Below are 18,141 nucleotides of genomic sequence, written 5' to 3'. Positions count from 1 at the left end.
GAATACAATTTCTCCCCGAAGTGGCCTTGAACAGCGGTCAGCCTGCTTCCTTCTTTGTCCTTGACCTAGCCACTGCAGGACTTGGGCTCTTGCTTCTTCTGACTCCAGGATGAGCATGCTGTCACTCTCTGAGAGGGGGAACATTTTGTTGATCTAGCAGAACTGCCCTGTCGCGTTCTAGTCTTCTCAGCTGGGCACCCTCACAGAGCCAGCAGCCTCTGGGTAAGAAACTAATTACTTGGACTCCTCCTTCAGTTTGATCTCCTAAGGGAAATAGGCCTGCAGAAGTAACCACCCAGGCGTAGCAGAGCATGGAGCAGGGCCCAGCAATTCCTTCCAAAACGGAAAAGGCTCCTGCGGATAAACCGGTGTGTTTTGTGTTCCCGCCTCATGCACAGCTCGGAAAGGCTGGGTTTTAAATAGACAACAGCACATAAAACTGCTTGGGGTAGGTTGCATTAAGAGTAAGGGAGGGTTGAAAGGCAGGGAAGAAAATAGCCTCCCAGCAGCCTTCCTTCTTTGCTTCCTGCCTGGCTCACCCCTTTCCCAGCAAGCTCTGGGGGCCCTATGTCCCCAGACAGGGGCTGGGGAATATCAGGGCAGAAACAAGCCCTCTGGAGGCAAAGGGAGGCTCCTCTGCATTTCCCTTTCCTGCAGGCCTGCCCTGGTTTTTTCATGATGTCATCCATTCATCATTGTGAGCTGATTGGCGGTCCCAGGCCTTGGCTAGCTGCCCAGGGCCAGGAGGGAAGAGAGAGATACCAGGGCAAACTTGCAGCAGGCCCCTGAGCATGTGCGGAAATGTTGTCATCAGTTCCACAGAGAAAGACTCGGTGGAAATCAAAGAAGACAGTAAAAGTCACAAGATCTTTTCCAACCTTCCCTTCCCTGAATGCCTGGGAAGAAGTCAGGGGCCTCTTGCCTGTGGATGGGGAGCCAAACCCTGGAGTTGGCCTGGGTGTGGAGGAGGGACTGCTCTGCCAGATGCTTCATTCTCCAGAATTCAACCTATTTCCTGACTCAGTGGTGTTTGAAAGCAACTTTGTCCAGGTACTCTTGGGTCGCTCAGAATGGCACTCCTTGATTCTTCTCAACCTGTTCCCAAGATGTGACCAGGAGAGTCTGTCCCAGGGACTGGAGTGGAGTGAGAACTGGGGCAAGGAGAAGTCAGTGGGCCTGGAATGCATCTGACCCTGACCTTGCAGAGCCCCAGACAGGGCTTCTTCTGCAGACACTTGTCATCGTGGGGACAGAGGTCAGGAGTTCTCTGCTCTGAGTAGAGGACTTGGTATCCGAATCCCTCCATGTGCTTCCTTCTCCAGGCTGTCAGCCCAAAGAGGTGAACAAAGAGGCAGTGAAATGGGCTGCCCTTGGAGGGTTTGTAACAGAAATGCTGATTGGTGAAAGAACAGGAGCCGGGCCCCCGAGAGGGACCAGGGCTCAGAGTCTCTGCTTTCTTGAGGTGTCACTGTGCAAGTGACCTGCATGCCCCGAATCCCAGTTTCCTTTATTATAAAAGGGGTTGGACCAACCTGGTTGTTCTATGCAAACACAGGAAGCAAAGGCCCAAGTACAACGGGCACTCAGGGCATTTTTTTTAAAAAGACTTATTTATTTATTTGAGAGAGTGCATGTGAGTGCATTGCGCAGAGGGAGGGCAGAGGGAGAGGGAGAGAGCAAGAATCTCAAGCAGACTCCCCGCTGAGCACAGATTCCCATGACTGGGGGGTTGGGGGCTCCATCCCAGGACCCCAAGATCGTGACCTCAGCCGAAACGAAGAGTCAGCCGCTTAACCGACTGCGCCACCCTGGGGCCCCTCTGTGCATTTTTGTTTCCTTGCCTGCCCTTCCTTTCCTCAGGCCAGGTGGAACCCAGAATAAACAGACCTTGGGAGCTGCAAGGGACCTCACGGTTCAGGGAAAGTGCAGGAGATAATAGGGCCCCTCAAAGAATGGCCTAAGGACAAATTTTTCAAAGAAAAACCAGGAAACAGTGTGGGGAAGAGTCACAGAAATGTGACACAGGTCCGGGAACTCCTGGGCTATGGTTCTTGTGGGCGATTGCTGATAGGAGGTAGTGTAAATGCTCTTACCGTTGTTCAACCAACGTAGGTTTAAAGATTTTATTTATTTATTTATTTATTTGACAGAGAGAGACAGCGAGAGAGGGAACACAAGCAGGGGGAGTGGGAGAGGGAGAAGCAGGCTTCCTGCCGAGGAGGGAGCCCGATGCGGGGCTCGATGCAGGGCTCGATGCAGGGCTCCATCCCAGGACTCGATGCAGGGCTCGACTCCAGGACCCTGGGATCATGACCTGAGCCAAAGGCAGACACTTAACAACTGAGCCACCCAGGCGCCCCACCAACATAGGCTTAAACAGTGGTTCTCAACAAGCATTGATTTCGCCTGCCACCGCCAGGGGGCACTTGGCAACCTCTGGAGATATTTTTGATGGTCCCAACTTGGGCGGGGGGAAGGGATTGCTACTGGCGTCTAGTGGGTAGAGATGGAGGCTGCTACTAACCATCCTGCAGACCCCCCCGCCCCCAAACAATTAGCCAGCCCCAAATGTGAATAGGGCTGAGGTTGAGAGACCCCTCAGCTAGAATACACTGCTGCTTCTGCCAAATGCTCAGGCTGTGCCCATGGGGCTGCTTTGCAGGTCAGAAAGGGCAGGAACTGGATAGACATCTACAAAGCCTCCAACACCATGGCCCTTGGGGTAACCTCCTCCGTGCCCTGCCTGCCCCTTCCCAATATCCTCCTCATGGCTAGTGTCAAATGGCACCAGGGACAGAGCCAGACGTGGAACAGACCATCTATGGCCCCAAACATCAAGCTGAAGAGGTAAGCAATACAGATGGGAACAGAGGACGGGTAGGGTGAGGGGTGGACCCAAAGTAGAGGCTGCTTTGTGACTCAACTCAAAGTAGGGAGAAACAGAGAAGTCGCTGGCAGTGACATTATTATTGTAGACAACAGTAGCCCGAGACAGAGGGTGCACTGGAAGCGTTAGGCCAAGCTTGGGGGAGGGGGGCAAAGGGAAGTGTTATGCGGTCAGCAATGAGAAGCCAGTCAACATGACTTCTTTCCTTCCTGTTGCTCTCACCCCACTGAATCCATAGCAAATCTCCCTGCCTCGGGCTGAGGGGCAAGGAAGCAGTGAGGTCCAGCCAATGGAGCACTGATTGGGAGACACAGACTCTAGTCTTTGGTATCCAAATGACTCAAATAAGTTTTGAGTCTCAAGCTATTTGCCTCATCTCAGTTTTCCTGGGGTAAAATGAGCGGAACTAAGTCTCACTTAGAACTGTCACATACAGGAAACTCAGACTCCTCTGGGATGAAACAGCCTTTTCTGATGTTTGAATCTCTTCAAGTAATCTGTAGGATATCTCAAGAATCTCTAGAGATTCCCAGAAGTCCAGGCAAACCCTTCATTTCTCCATGTCAGCTTGGTGATAAACCTCACCTTTATGTTCTGGGTGTACCTATAGAAAGTACAGCCCAGTTCCTTGAACTCTAGCCCCTTTGGGAAGAGTAGTGAAAGCACTGGGGTCAATGAACAGACAAGCTGGAAGTTTCCTTTATACTATCAAGAAGGAAACTGAAAACCCCTATGACCCCAGCCTCCTCATTCCAGGGCTATCTCTCTCAAGCAGGATCCCAGGGAACACCAGCATGAGAATCATGGCAGATTTCAGGGCCACACCCCAGACCTACTGAATCTGAGTTGTAGGGGATATCTTCAGGTGTCTGCATTTTAAACAAGCGCCCCAGGTAAATCTGGTCTCCCCAAAGTTTGAGCACCACGGTGCTAAACATTCTCTCTCCTACCCCCAAAAACCTCAGTCCTGTAGGAGACACTCCTCATTTTAACGAAGTCAGGGTTGGATCAGAAGCCATAGGGTTGCCATGGTGTGTCTTCCCTTGTGGCTTCAGGATCCTCCCACTGAAGTTTGTGGAGTTCCAGGTCTGTGACCGGCTTCAGCGCATCCTGCGTTTGAGGACAGTCACCGAGAAGATCTACTACCTAAGGCTGCACCCTGACCATCCTGAGACTGTCTTCCACTTCTGGATCCGACTGGTTCAAATTCTGCATAAGGGCCTGTCCATCACCACCAAGGACCCTAGGATTCTTGTCACTCACTGTCTGGTACCCAAGAACAGCTGCAGCCCCTCAGGAGACTCTAACGTAAGTGGGCACCATTGCCAGCTCCAGCAAAGGCCAGAGCTGAAGTGTGGAGTGTAGGTGAGCTGGTATGTGAGCACCCTGTGAAGGTGATCCCTGCCCTAGGCCTTTGCTAATCAGCTTTATTGAGGTATAATTTACAACCATAAAACCCAGCCCTTTCAAATATACAGCTCAACATTCTCAGTAACTGTATAGAGTTGGGCAACCATTACTACCATCCAGTTCTAGAAAACTTCCATCACCCTAAAGATTCCCTTGTGCCCAGTTGCAGTCATTCAAATGTCCCTATTTCCTGCCCTAGGCAGCCTTTGATCTGTGTTCAGGCTCTATAAATTCATATTTCTTAGACATTTCATATAAATGAAATCCTACAACATATAGTCTTTTATGCCTGGCTTCTTTCCCTTAGCGTGATGTTTTTCAGGCTCATCTATATTGTAGCATGAGGCCAACTCTGTGGCAGAGTCACAGACTATCCGTATTCCTTTTCATTGCTGAATAGCATTCCATTGTATAGATAGACCACATTTTGTTTGTCCATTCACCAGTTGGACATTTGCATTGTTTCCAGTTTTTGACTATCATGAATAATGCTGATATGAACATTTGTGTACAAGTTTTTGCATAGATGTATGTTTCATTTGTCTTGGGTAGATTCCAAGGAATGTAATGGCTGGGTCATAGAATAAGTTTCGATTTAACTTTCATTTTTTTAAAAATTTTTAAAGGCTTTATTTATGTATTTGACAGAGAGAGAGCACACAAGCAGGGAGAGCGGCAGGCAGAGGGAGAGGGAGAAGCAGGCTCTCTGCTGAGCAGGGAGCCCGACACGGGGCTCGATCCCAGGACCCTGGGATCATGACCTGAGCCGAAGGCAGATGCTTAACCGACTGAACCACCCAGGCGCCCCTAGATTTAACTTTTAAAGAAACTGACAAACTATTTTTCAAAGTGGCTGTTCCATTTTACCTTCCCATCAGCAATGTATGAGGGTTTCAGTTTCTCCATATCCTCACCAACCTTGTGTTTCTGCAATAAAAATTCCACCTGGTCATGGTATATATAATCCTTTCTATATGTTCCTGGATTCAGTTTGGTAGCATTTTGTTAAAGATTTTTGCATCTATGTTCATTAGCGATATTGGTCTGTAGTTTTCTTCAGAAATCTTTGTGATACCCTGACTTTGGTCTTGGAGTAGTACTAGCCTCATTGACTGATTTAGGAAGTGTTCTTTCCTCCTCTGTTTTCTGAGTTTTTGAAGAATTGGTATTACCATTAAGTATTTGATAGAATTCACCTGGGCATTTTTGCCCCAGGCCTTAAGATGTGACATCAGACCAATTTGAGCTGCAATGTAAACTCCATGAAGGCAAAGAGTTTTTCCCCATCTTCTTAGCTGTTATATCCCTAATGCCTGGTACAATGCTGACATTCAATAAATAATGAATGAATGAATGAATGAATGAATGAATGACTATGAGCAGCATGCACGGCTGGAGTACCTATGGGGGTATCACAGGCAACAGGAAAGAAAGCAATTTTACCCAAGTGTGAAAAGCAGCTCAACATAGGATTTTTCTTAGAGAGATTAATTTTTTAAAGATATTATTTACTTATTTGAGAGAGAGAGAGAGCTCCAGCATAAGGGGCAGAGGGAGAGGGAGCCGACTCCCCACCGAGCAGGAGCCCAAGGCAGGGCTTGATCCCAGGACCCTGAGATCATAACCTGAGCTGAAGGTAGACGCTTAACTGACTGAGCCACCCAGGCGCCCAGATAAATTATTTTTTTAAGCATCTATTAAATTCCTACAACAGATATTTGATCCCCCTACCCTGAAATATAAAACCAAGTAGCAGAAGCTTTATTAAAGTTTATAGGAATAGGCTATTCAGGAACGTGTGAAGGTACGTTAATAAGAATAGATTATCTACTAAATTATGTCTAAAGTTTTCAATGACAGTATTATCTTTAAGGCACTAAAGGATATTTATAACAATACAGGCGGTATGATCAGAGATGGCCTCAGAATGGCGTCTCCGAGCAGCTGACCCATCAGCCCAGAGGAACAGCTCGAGTTCCAACACTTTCAGGTCTGGACCGTGATTAGGAAAATGCAGAGACCCTAAGGCCTTAACCACCTGGCTTTGCTTTTTCCCTCCATCTAGTCAGTAGAGAAGAAACCCCAAGCCTCCCAGCCCAGCGAGAGCCTCATGCAGCTGATGGCCAAGGGGGAGAGTGAGGCGCTCTCTCAGATTTTTGCCGAACTGCACCAGCACAATGAGTTCAGGTACATGCCTTAAATCAGGCCAGCCTGACGTCCCTGCTGCAGCCCAGATGGCCTGGGCTGTAAGATCTAGAAACCAAGTCACTTGGAAAAGGAGCAGAAGGAGGAGCATGAAATGCTTGCTACCACTCAGGATCCAGGTTTTATCCTTGACTCAGAGTAACCTTTCACCAGTTCTCTTTGCCTTAGTCTCCTCCACAAAGCAAGCACGGTAGGCTCGACTCCAGAGGAATGTTGTACAAAATAAGAAGTAACTCGTCAACAATAAGAATAAGATAGTAGCACAGGTGGGAAAGGAAAAGCTAATTTCTAATCCTGTTCCTAGTTCTTACGGAGAAATAACTAAAACATTGTCTACTCATTGAGTTCATTTACCCATTCACCTGGCCTCTGCTTGGACTTCAGGGAGCTTCTGCGGTTGCTTTCTAAATGTATAATCCGTTCTGGAAAGCTCCATTGTACAGGCCCATCTTCTCCATGCCTGAGGAAATGTCCTTGTATGTGCAAGTGCCTTGGGGTGACAGGCATTGAGAGCAGCCACAGGGCACCACGACCAGAGCGCAAAGGTGATGTGGGAATCGGGGTCCTGGCAATCTTGATTTGTGGTTTAAAAGGAAAGGGAGGACAGAAATAAGTTAGTAAATGTCACCAGAAGAGAAAAACCAGGTGTTAGAAAGAAGAAGGTTTTTGTCACAATAGGGACCAGCAACGCAGAGACAGAACCAAAAAAAGAAGAAGAAAGAAAGAAAGAAAGGCTTTTCCCCAGTGTTGGTAGTAAGCCGGCAGAGTTGGAGGGGGCAAGCTCACACAGCCCTGGGCCCAAGTCACTGCTCTGACTGTGAGCCTTCAGGCACATTGCTTTACTTTTCTGGCCCTAAGTGTTCAGATCTGCAAAATGGAAATTAATGGTAGTGCCAACCTCATCCAGATCTTGTAAGATTAAATGAGCTCATACACACCAGTACTTGGCATGCTCCTCAGCAGATTTAGGAAGGCAGACATAAGGAAATCCTCAATAAATATTAACTCGTATTATTAACTCAAGCGTGGGCTGGAAATAGAAAAGTATTCACACAAGAAAAAGACTTGTTAGTTGCCCATGGCCTAAGAATTTACACAGGAGGTTGTCACTTTGTATACATATCAGATACTTAACTACAGAGTATAGTTAAGTAATTTCTGGGTAAGATGTCAATATTACTGAGCTGGAGACCCCTGGACTCTAATAGAGCAAGATATATTGAAGCAACTTATTGACCGTCTCAAAATCTGAAATCACAGATTTTTCTTTTTTTATTACTGTTTGAAGGATAGCTTCTGTTTATATTCATGGCCACCATTCAGTCACCTGGCCACCCCCAGCTACAAGGGAGCTGGGAAATGCACTCATCACTGTTCATAGCCATGTGCCTCACACAAAATTAGATGCTCTGCCCCCGAGGAAGGAGAGACGAAGGAGACTGGGGGCCTGTTGGCAATCTCTGGCACAGGCAGCTTTTAATATTTCTGGAAGGTCAGAGGAGACTAAGACCAGAAGGAGAATAGGCTCTCACCAGATGAAGGGTGAAGAAAGCTGTAGAGGTTGAGGGATCAAATGAGGCTTCATCCTGAGGAAGAGACTTGGTGAGTTTAGAAAAAGGGAGGGAAGGCCAGTGGGGAAATGGTGGTGGTGGGAGGATGGAAGTAGAAGTGGGCAGGGCCGAGCCAGGGCCTGGGAAGCCGTGGGCATGAATTAAGACCTTAGTGGAGTGGGAGCCTTAGTTGATTTGAAGGGAGGGAGCCTAGGTGTGAAGAGGCCAGCCGGTAAGCTGGGGCAACCTAATCGGGGCTGTCATGTCCCAGATGGATCGGAGGGCTGTGAGAAATAGGGGATAATGAATTTTTGCTTCACTGTTCTCTCAGTAATTGCTTTGGACAGACATTGGGTTTCTTCTCTTTAATTTCCCGGAACGAAGCCCTGAGTGATGGTTTCTCTCCTCATTCAGGCAGGTTCTAGTCTGTTTGCAATTATATCAGTTTTTGCATATTGGCAACAACAAGCAACTTACAGCAAATAAAATAAAAGGCTGAGACAAAGGACCAAACAGATGGAGTCGCACCCACTCTTCCTCAGCAAAAGCGGCAGCATGGGCTTAGCTCCCCACCCCGCCCCCCTCCCCCCTCCCCCCTTCCCCTTCCCCTTCCCCTTCCCGAGTTTTTTTCTGGTACTTTATTATGCAGCACACCCACCCAGTGTTGCCACAGTTGGCCTTTTTCATATTTATATCTGCCTCTAAAGCTTTTGCATGAAGAAAAATATAACTGGAAATAAGATTTGAAATGAGAATTTCATGCTCTGTTCTTTTCCTTTTGACCTTCATTTCCTCGATCCTGAAATGGCTGGAGTTCCAGGAGCAGCAAAAAGACACAGACTAAAAGGGACAGCTCAGGTAATGGAGGGCACAGGGCACCCATGTCTCGGAGAACTTTCTGCTCCACAGATGTAGGAATAAGTCCCCCCACCAGCTCCCCATCCCAGCTTTCCCGGATCTCTGTTGTCCTTCCTTATCTTAGTTTGAGTTCCTCTAGGCTCTTTGGCCACCATACTCAATTTGGCAGCAAGTCTTACCAATTTCTTTCTTTGAAATGTTTCTTGTATTCTTTCCTTCAGTTCTACTCCTGCAGATTCTACACTAACCACCTTGTCACCGCATGCCTGGCCTGTACAGTAATCTTCTATAGTTTATTCATTCATTTACTCATTCCAAAACATGCGGTGAGCACTTGGTAAGTGCCCAACACTGTTGAAGGCTTTGGAGTCACAATGAAGAAGGACACAGTACCCCTGTGAAAGGGTTTATAATTTGATGGAGTCAGATGGGTAGATTCTGAAATCTCAAAATCTCTCTTTCTAGGCAACATTCAGAACTCATGCCTGGAGTCCCTCAGGAGCGTAGAGACAGGGGTCCCTCACTCCCCCCAGGAGGCTGTTTGGGAAGGCCTGGGGTCTGAGCTGAGGCATAGAGGATGAGTGCAGGTGGGGCTGACTGAAGCAGAGAAGGCAAGGCATTCTAAAAAGAGGCAGAGTCTGGGTGAAAGAGCATGACACATTCTGGAAAGAGCAGCCGGTTCCCTACTTATTGCCAGGTTCTAGTTTACCCCAAATCCACTCATTTTGGCATGCATGACCCTGCAGAAACTTCCCTCTCTTCCCCATCTCACCCGAACACTTTCTCCCCCTCAAATAGACGCCCCTTGCCTCATCTTCTTCTCCAACCCAAATCTGCTCTAGTCAAGTATTCACTATCCTTCCCTGTGCCTTATTCATTCCCTCTGCTCCCTTCCCCCTGATGCCCCACCCTCAATCCTGCCTATCCTTGGTCATAACCTCTATGACATTATTCCCTACTTGTTTCATAGGCTTAAGTCTTATTTCTTCAGCCAATACTCATTCTTTTCATGCCTCTGAATTATCTGCAGTGGCAAGCACAGGGCTAGGAACCCAATGGGAGTTCAGTAAATATCCGTGTGCCACACCACTAATAAATTATTCCTCCAAATTGGTTCAGGAGGCAACCAGAATATCGTGTTATATTTAGGAATTTAGAGGAATGTGTAGATCGCAGAGAAGCTCTCGACTTTCATCCAAATCAGGGATTCCAACCCAAACGTCTGCAGGTGGTATGAATGGGTAGAGAGTCTAGGTGTCATGTAAGAAATGGTTGACTTTTCTCTCAACTCCATTGTAAGTTAAACACCAGCTAGGCTGACACTTGGTTTCAGCACTGAGGAGGCAGTAGGAGGTGGTAGGGACGGTGGTGATGAGAAAGTGAAGGTTTCCATGAAGCCGTCAATTGTCACCATGCTGGAACACAGGCCTGGTGTTGCCAGATACTCTGATTTCTCAACAAAAGCCACAAATCTAGATTTTTATGTGACCTACCCCCTGCCCCATAAACACTAAAACACAGTCTAGGCTGACACTTAGTGGGCAAACAAAACATATCTGCAGGCCAAATTCAGCCTGGAGGCTGCCAGGTCATTCAGCCCCTGTTCTAAATGGTGAGTAGAGCTGATGCTGGCCCACGTTTTCCCAAGCCTGAGAATGCGTTCTCATGTCATGTGACTGATAATACAATGATGATGCATTGTTTTCACACATACATTCAATCACATACACACTCAAAACACCCCATGAGATTATGGTTGAAGAAGACAGAGAATAAGTCACATTTACTTCTAGGACTTGAGAGAACAGCCGGAATTTCGGAGTCACAAGGTATGTGGTGTCCTGACAACTACCACGCCCAAGCTGTCTTGAGGCTGATTTCAGTGAATTGTCCTAGAATGTTCTCAGGACCCTTCACTCTCCTTGTACCCGAAGGAACCCCTTTTTCCTCTTTGGTCCAGATAGTGTACCCTTTGAGTTTGGGAGGACAGTTATACCCCAGCCTCTGGGAACTTCTGGATGAAAAGAAAGAGAGAGCTACATTGGGAAAAACCAGGGTCCCAAGGCTTACCTGTGTGGCTGAACTTTTCAACTCCCCCATCAGTGGGTAGTGTGGCCCTACTGCAGTGCTTCCCAAACTATAATGTGCAAGCAGTCCCCTGGGGATCTTGTTAAAATGCAGATTTTGAGTCAGTAGGTCTGGATGGACCCAAGATTGTGCATTTCTAACATGCTCCCAGGTGATGCCAAAGCTGTTGGGCTGCAAGCCACCCTTTGAGTAGCTGAAGCCAAGTGGACGAAGAACAGGCTCTGGCTTAAGGCCATCTGGGTTCACGGCCATTGCCAGTTCAGCTAGCTGAATCTCTTCGGGAAATTCACTCAGTGATCCTCTCCAAGCCATGTCAGTTCCCTCCTTTTACTGGCACTTCCTTGTTCAAAGGATATAATAGTTAAAACGTGGGCTCTATTGCCTAACTGCCTGGCTTTGAATTCTGGCTCTGACTCCTCATTATGTGACCACAGGTAAGTGACTTAACCTCGCTGGGCCTCAGAATCCTAGTAAAATGGGGACTACGGCAGCGCTGACCTCTCGGGCTCCTTGTGAGAATTACAAGAGCATTAAGGCGTGTGGTTGTTTGGAACCGTGCCTGGCTCATAGAAAGCACCCCACAAGTGTTGGCCATAACCTGTGGGACTGCTCTGTGAATTAAAGTTACAAACGAATGCATTCCCTTTATGACCTAGAGAAAGATACTCACAGTGAAGACGGCATCCCTTGCACCCGCGACCTCAGTTGGAGAGATTCGCTCACTTATGGAGAGTGGGAAAGAGAGAACCCCTCTGGGCCACAGCCCCTTTCACTCCTCAGCACCCTGGCAGCCTCCACGGGGCCACAGCTGGCCCCACTCATATAGGTACTGTGATGGGAATAATCTGATCGCCTTCATGGGACAGCCCTGGAGTTCCATCTCAGGCTTGGGTTCAGGTCCTAGGGGCCTGGGGGTGATTCCAGGAGGCTGTGAGTGGGAGTGGGGGGTGCCAGCCAAAGCCACCTCAATTCTCTTTGTTCCTGCTCTGTTCTTCTCTACCTCCAACTGGGTTGAGTGAAACCCTAAATGTGGCAGCTCCAGAGCCCCTAGAGGCTCCTAGGACCTCTTGCCAGGGGCCCTGACGGGACAGAGACCCGGACAACACTGTTGTGGCTAGACCTGCTTCCTCCCTGCTGTGTGGGAGGGGCTGCCTCCTCAGCCGAGTGCCTCTGGACTCTTCCTTTGAGGGAGTGGGAAGCTGGCTCTCCCTTTTCCTTTCCAGAGCTCTTGGGGAGCCCCAATCTTCTGTTGCAGAGAGTGAGAAGGAACTAGGCCAGAAAGGGTCGGGTGGGGATGATACTTCTCTGGAGCCCAGCCCTTATCTTTCCATGTGCCACAGGCTCATCCACCCATCCATATATTCATTTAGCAAATATGCATTAAGTACTTCCTATGTGCCTCAGCCTGACCAGAGAGAGATCCCTAAAGAAGGTAGGAGTGGTTTGTGTTTTCTCAAGTCAAATGATATTAATAAACCACTAACTCTGACAAGACACCTGTTATTAATAGTTGACAATTAAAAAATTACCTTAAGTATCTATGTGTCCACAGAAGAGCTTTTTAAGCAAGCTATATCTTATTGGACATTCTTCTCTCCTACATTAACAGGAAATTCTATTTGAACCACCTTTTCGCACTGGGGAGAATCTATGCAGCCCTCGCCAACGCCACTCTGCAGCATTCAGCTTTCTGAGGGACTCTGTCTGGATGTAGGGGAGGAGAAAGCTACAACTAAGGAAAAACTAGACTCATCTCACGCTGATAGCATAGCCTTTCCCTGGAGAACCACCTGGGAGCATGGCTCCGGGTAAGAGCATTATTCCAGCATCATTCCAGTACGTAACTCCAGGTCCGTGCCACTACCCATCACACCTTGCCTCCGTTACCACCACCAGGGCAGGCACAAGAAGATGTGCTCTCAGAAGGGCCAGGGACAAGAGATGGAGAGAAGGAAGGAAAGGGAGGCAGGACCGGAGGAGAGGGGGACAAGAACAAAATGGCGGTGAAGAGCAGGTGGAGGGAGAAAGAGAAGAAGGGAGATCTCACAGAGAGGTGGTAAGAAAACAGAATGGACCTGAATGAGAAGCTGAAAAGGACAAGAGAAGACATACACCACTGAGAGATGTCTCACGAAGCTTCTATTTATCTAATTTAAAACTTGAAAGTAAGGCCATATACCCAAACAAATGTGTTTTCTTCTCTGTGCCAATTATTCTGGATAACTATGAGGGGCTAAAAACTAATTCCAGCCAAGGGCCTCTCCTGAAGTTTCATTTTTTCCCCCAGTTTGTTGTTGTTGTTGTTTGTTCCTCTTTTGATTCAAGCTTTGTGCCTTCTTCCTTAGCACATTCCCTAACTTGGACTTGCTAGCCTGGCCCTGGTATTTCAAATGAAGGTTTAGGTTTGAGGCTGCAGAAAGGTGCCTGCAGGAGGCAGTGTTAGGACAAGGTGTGTGAGGGAGGGGGACTTTCTCTTTTGTGGTCCAGCTTCTTCAGTTGGCTGTTGTCTCAGTCCTACGGACACTGGCTCAATTTCCTTTGCGTATGACACCCCCTTTTTTTATTTTTTTAAATTTTTTTCTTTAAAGATTTTTATTTATTTGAGAGAGAGAGAGTGAGAGAGAGAGAACACATGAGAGGGGATAGGGTCAGAGGGCGAAGCAGACTCCCTGCTCAGCAGGGAGCCCGATGCGGGACTCGATCCAGGGACTCCAGGATCATGACCTGAGCTGAAGGCAGTTGCCTAACCAACTGAGCCACCCAGGTGCCCTATTTTTTTAAATTTTATTATGTTATGTTAGTCACCATACAATACATCATTGGTTTTTGATGTGGTGATCCACGATCCATTGTTTTCGTATAACACCCAGCGCTCCATGCAGTACGTGCCCTCCTTAATATCCATCACCGGGCTAACCAATCCCCCCTCCCCTCTCCCCTCTAAAACCCTGTTTGTTTCTCAGAGTCCATAGTCTCTCATGGTTCATCTCTCCCTCCAATTCCCCCACCCCATTTTTCCCTTCCTTCTCCTAATGTCCTCCATGCTATTCCTTTCACAAATAAGTGAAACCATATGATAATTGACTTTCTCTGCTTGACTTATTTCACTTAGCATAATCTCCTCCAGTCCCATCTATGTTGATGTAAAAGTTGGGTATTCATCCTTTCTGATGGCTGAGTAATATTCCATTGTATATATGGACCACATCTTCTTTATCCATCCATCTGTTGAAGGGCATCTCGGCTCTTTCCACAGTTTGGCTGTTGCGGACATTGCTGCTATGTACATTGGGGTGCATATGGCCCTTCTTTTCACTACATCTGTGTCTTTGGGCTAAATACCCAGGAGTGCAATTGCTGGGTCATAGGGTAGGTCTATTTTTTAAATTTTTGAGGAACCTCCACACTGTTTTCCAAAGTGGCTGTACCAACTTGCATTCCCACCAACAGTGTAAGAGGGATCCCCTTTCTCCACAACCTCTCCAATATTTGTTGTTTCTTTCCCTGTCCATTTTTGCCATTCTAACTGGTGTAAGGTGGTATCTCAATGTGGTTTTGATTTGGATTTCCCTGATGGCTAATGATGATGAACATTTTTTCATGTGTCTGTTAGCCATTTGTAGGTCTTCTTCAGAGAAGTGTCTTTTCATATCTTCTGCCCACTTTTTGACTTGATTATTTGTTTTTTGGGTGTTGAGTTTCAGAAGTTCTTTACAGATCTTGGATACCAGCCCTTTATCTGTAGTGTCATTTGCAAATATCTTCTCCCATTCTGTGGGTCGCCTCTTTGTTTTGTTGACTGTTTCCTTTGCTGTGCAGAAGCTTTTTGTCTTGATGAAGTCCCAAAAGTTCATTTTTGCTTTTGTTTCACTAGCTTTTGGAGATGTATCTTGAAAGAAGTTGCTGTGGGCGATGTCAAAGAGGTTACTGCCTATGTTCTCCTCTAGGATTTTGATGGATTCCTGTCTCACATTGAGGTCTTTCATCCACTTTGAGTTTATCTTTGTGAAAGGTGTTAGAGAATGGTCGAGTTTCATTCTTCTGCATGTGGCTGTCCAATTTTCCCAGCACCATTTATTGAAGAGACTGTCTTTTTTCCATTGCATGTTTTTTCCTGCTTTGACACCCCCTTTAAATTTGCCATACCTTGTAAGTGCTTGTGAAACCAGCGATTCCACAGAAAGGAGGTATAGCCTCAAAACATAGGTAAGTCAGAGGTTCCAGGCTCAAAGTAAAAGTAAAATCAGAGGTTTGCAAATTATAGATCAAAGGAGTCACCAAGGAATGTCTGTTACCATGGCCCATGGACTGGCCACTTTGTTTAAAATGCACAATATTTCACATTCAGTAAAAAATAGACTATGAGCATTTCAACCAACTTTCCAATTGGAAAGCTTTTTTAGAGGTCTTGCTCTAATTTAAGATATCCTATGAGGGTCTTTTCTTTCACTGGAGTAATTGAAAAGGTTGGAGGGCTCAAAAGTAAGCTCCTGGATCACCATCACTCTTTCCAAGGATGAGTTTTGTTGGTGATTTCAATATCCACGTAGGTGACCCCTCCCATACGCTGGTCGCTGTTCCTTGAGCTGCTGCAGCCCAGTAATCCTGCCCACTACCCTCATCAGCCACTAACTCCTGCGATTTTATCCTAGAGTTTGTCGTTAATAACTGTAGCCCACCCCATTACTTCCACTCTTCATCTCTACCACCGCCTGTCTTTCCCTGAGTCCAGTAATCCTTCCACCCGCTAATCCCACAATCTATTGCTCCTTCTGGGTTTTCACTGTCCCTCACTCTCCTCACATCCTCATTTCCTTCCCCTCAGCCTAGATTCCATGATCAGTCATTACTATTACCATTCCCTTGCATGCACCCTCAACACCTTTGTGTCTCTTCCACTTGATTCTATTTACTTGGCTAAGTCCAACTCTCCACCAACTCCATGCCTGCATCATGCTGCTAAATTTATTTTGCCTGGAGAAAACCATGTGATATACTAACAGTGTTACCTCAAAGTCATACTCTCAAGTCTCAGGAGGGTCCTCAGTGTTGTCTGGAGATCACACTATGCTTCCCTCATCTGTTCTCTCTGCTGAATGGCTACTTCACACCTTCTCTCGCCTCAAACCCCCAGTGCCTCCTGATGACCCAGCTTCCTTTTTCTCTGAGAACATCATAGCAATTGAAAGAGAACTCCAAGCTCTCTCCACCATGTCCACCACTTACCTGGAACTAGACCCATAGATCTAGTTTCTCTCCTTGTTACTATGGAAGAACTGTCTCAGTTCTAAGCAACGTCCAACTCTTCCCCTTTTGTACTAGATCCCATCCCATCTCTTCTACTCAAGGACATTGCTCTAGCAATTCTCCCTTTTTCCTACATCAATTTTATCCTCACTCCTAGATCCTCCCCATCAGCAACAAACTGATATTTCTCCTAAACATATTGTTATTTCTTCCATTTAAAAATAGAAGAAAATAAAACAAAACCTCCCTTGGCCCTGCTACCCCACTGCTCCAGTTTTCTCCACCCCTTTAAAGAAAACTCCTTGAAAGGGTTTCCAATTTCTTGCTTCCTATTCTCTCCTGAACCCCTCTGGTAGGTTTTGGCACCCACTACCCCACCAAACCTGATCCCCACGTTGCTAAAGCCAATGGCTAATCAGTCCTCCTCTCTCTGTTACCAGCGTGGGACATAAGTAACTACTCCTTTCTCCTTGAAATGCTTTCTTCACTTGGCTTCTAGAACACTATGCTCTCCTGGCTTTCCTCCTTCACTGACTTTTCTTCTCAGTTTCCTTTGCTGATTCATTCTCATCAATACCCTCTACCATCTCCAAATCAAAACTCATGGCTGCATATCACACATAAACCAATTACTCCCAAATTTATATCTCTAGTCCAGAACACTGTGAGCTCCACAGACACCTATCCAACTGCCTACTGGACATTTCTATTTGAATATCTAATAGGCATCTCAACATGTCCAAAACTAACCTTTCAATATTATCCCTCAAGACTTGCCCCTCCCAAGGTCTTCTCTATCCTAGTCAATGGCAGCTCCATTTTTCTACTTTCTCAAAACTTTGGAGTCATCCTTGACTCCTCTCTTTCTCTCTACCCCATCGCCAACCCATCAGGAAATCCTTTTAAACTACTTTCAAAATATATGCAGGATCCAACACATCTCACTATTTCCACTGCTACCCCCCTGGACCAAGCCATCATCATCATTGTCATCACCTGGATTGTTGCAAAACCTCCTAAAGGGGTGGCTTTTTTCTAATCTCACCCTCTTCGGTCACATGTAACCCTTTAAAAATCTTAGATCATGTCACTTTTCCACTCAAAACCCTCCAATGTCTTCCCATCTGTATTAGTTAAGGTAATGCTAGTTCTGAAAGAGATAAATCCCAATATATCAGTGGCATAAAATAACCAGTAGAAATTCATTTCTCACTCAGAAAAAGTCCAAAAAAGGTGTTCCTGTTCAGTGAGAGTTTTTTTTAACAAGCACCTGGGCTCCTTCCATATGCCATCTGCACTACATGGCTTCTAGGGTTGCCAGAGAAAGAGAGAGAGCTTGGAGAATGGCCCATGGCAGGTTGGTAAGGCAAGTACTGGAAGCGGTAGACATCATTTCTGCTACTTTTCCTTTGGCCAGAGCTCAGTTACCTGTCCACTCTGTAGTCTAGCTGTGTCCATAGAGGGAAGAGGAAACAGTCTGGTAAATAGCCAGTCTCTTCCATGCCTTCTCAGGCACAATAAAAGGGAAAGTCCTTACAATAGCCTAAAGGCCCTACATGGTGTCCCTCTGCTCCTCGCCCACCTCTCTGCTCCCTCCTCTCCGACCTCATTTTCTCTACTCTCCTCAATTACCACAGTCTAGCCACACTGGTTCCCTGCTGCTTCTCGAACACTCCAAGCATGCTTCAGGTCAGGGCCTGCCTTCTTGCTGTTCCCTTTTCCTGGAATGTTCTTCACCACCATCAGATGTTCACTTACATGTTCATCCTCTTTATGAACCTTCCCTGGCCACTCTTTCTAAGATTGCAACACCACTCTGGATAGTCCCAGCACTCTGTTCTCTCCTTCTCTGCCTTATTCTATTCCTTGGTACCTATCATTACCTCCCATTCTCTA

General features: G+C 46.7%; 1 protein-coding gene across 1 annotated transcript; it reads left to right on the top strand.

Moving 5' to 3' along the window:
- Positions 1–801: 801 nt before the first annotated feature.
- On the top strand, positions 802–11,824 carry FAM71F1 (family with sequence similarity 71 member F1). The gene is made up of 7 exons (XM_032401171.1): positions 802–1,050; positions 2,663–2,847; positions 3,943–4,199; positions 6,367–6,484; positions 8,867–8,910; positions 10,254–10,256; positions 11,655–11,824. The coding sequence occupies exons 1-7, from the start codon at positions 802–804 to the stop codon at positions 11,822–11,824; spliced, it is 1,026 nt and encodes a 341-aa protein (XP_032257062.1).
- Positions 11,825–18,141: the final 6,317 nt, after the last annotated feature.

Source organism: Phoca vitulina, unplaced genomic scaffold (assembly GCF_004348235.1).
Source record: "Phoca vitulina isolate PV1807 unplaced genomic scaffold, GSC_HSeal_1.0 scaffold4, whole genome shotgun sequence".
NCBI lineage: Eukaryota > Metazoa > Chordata > Mammalia > Carnivora > Phocidae > Phoca > Phoca vitulina.
Note: the sequence above shows the minus strand (reverse complement) of the source record. Positions and strands in the feature narration are given on the sequence as shown.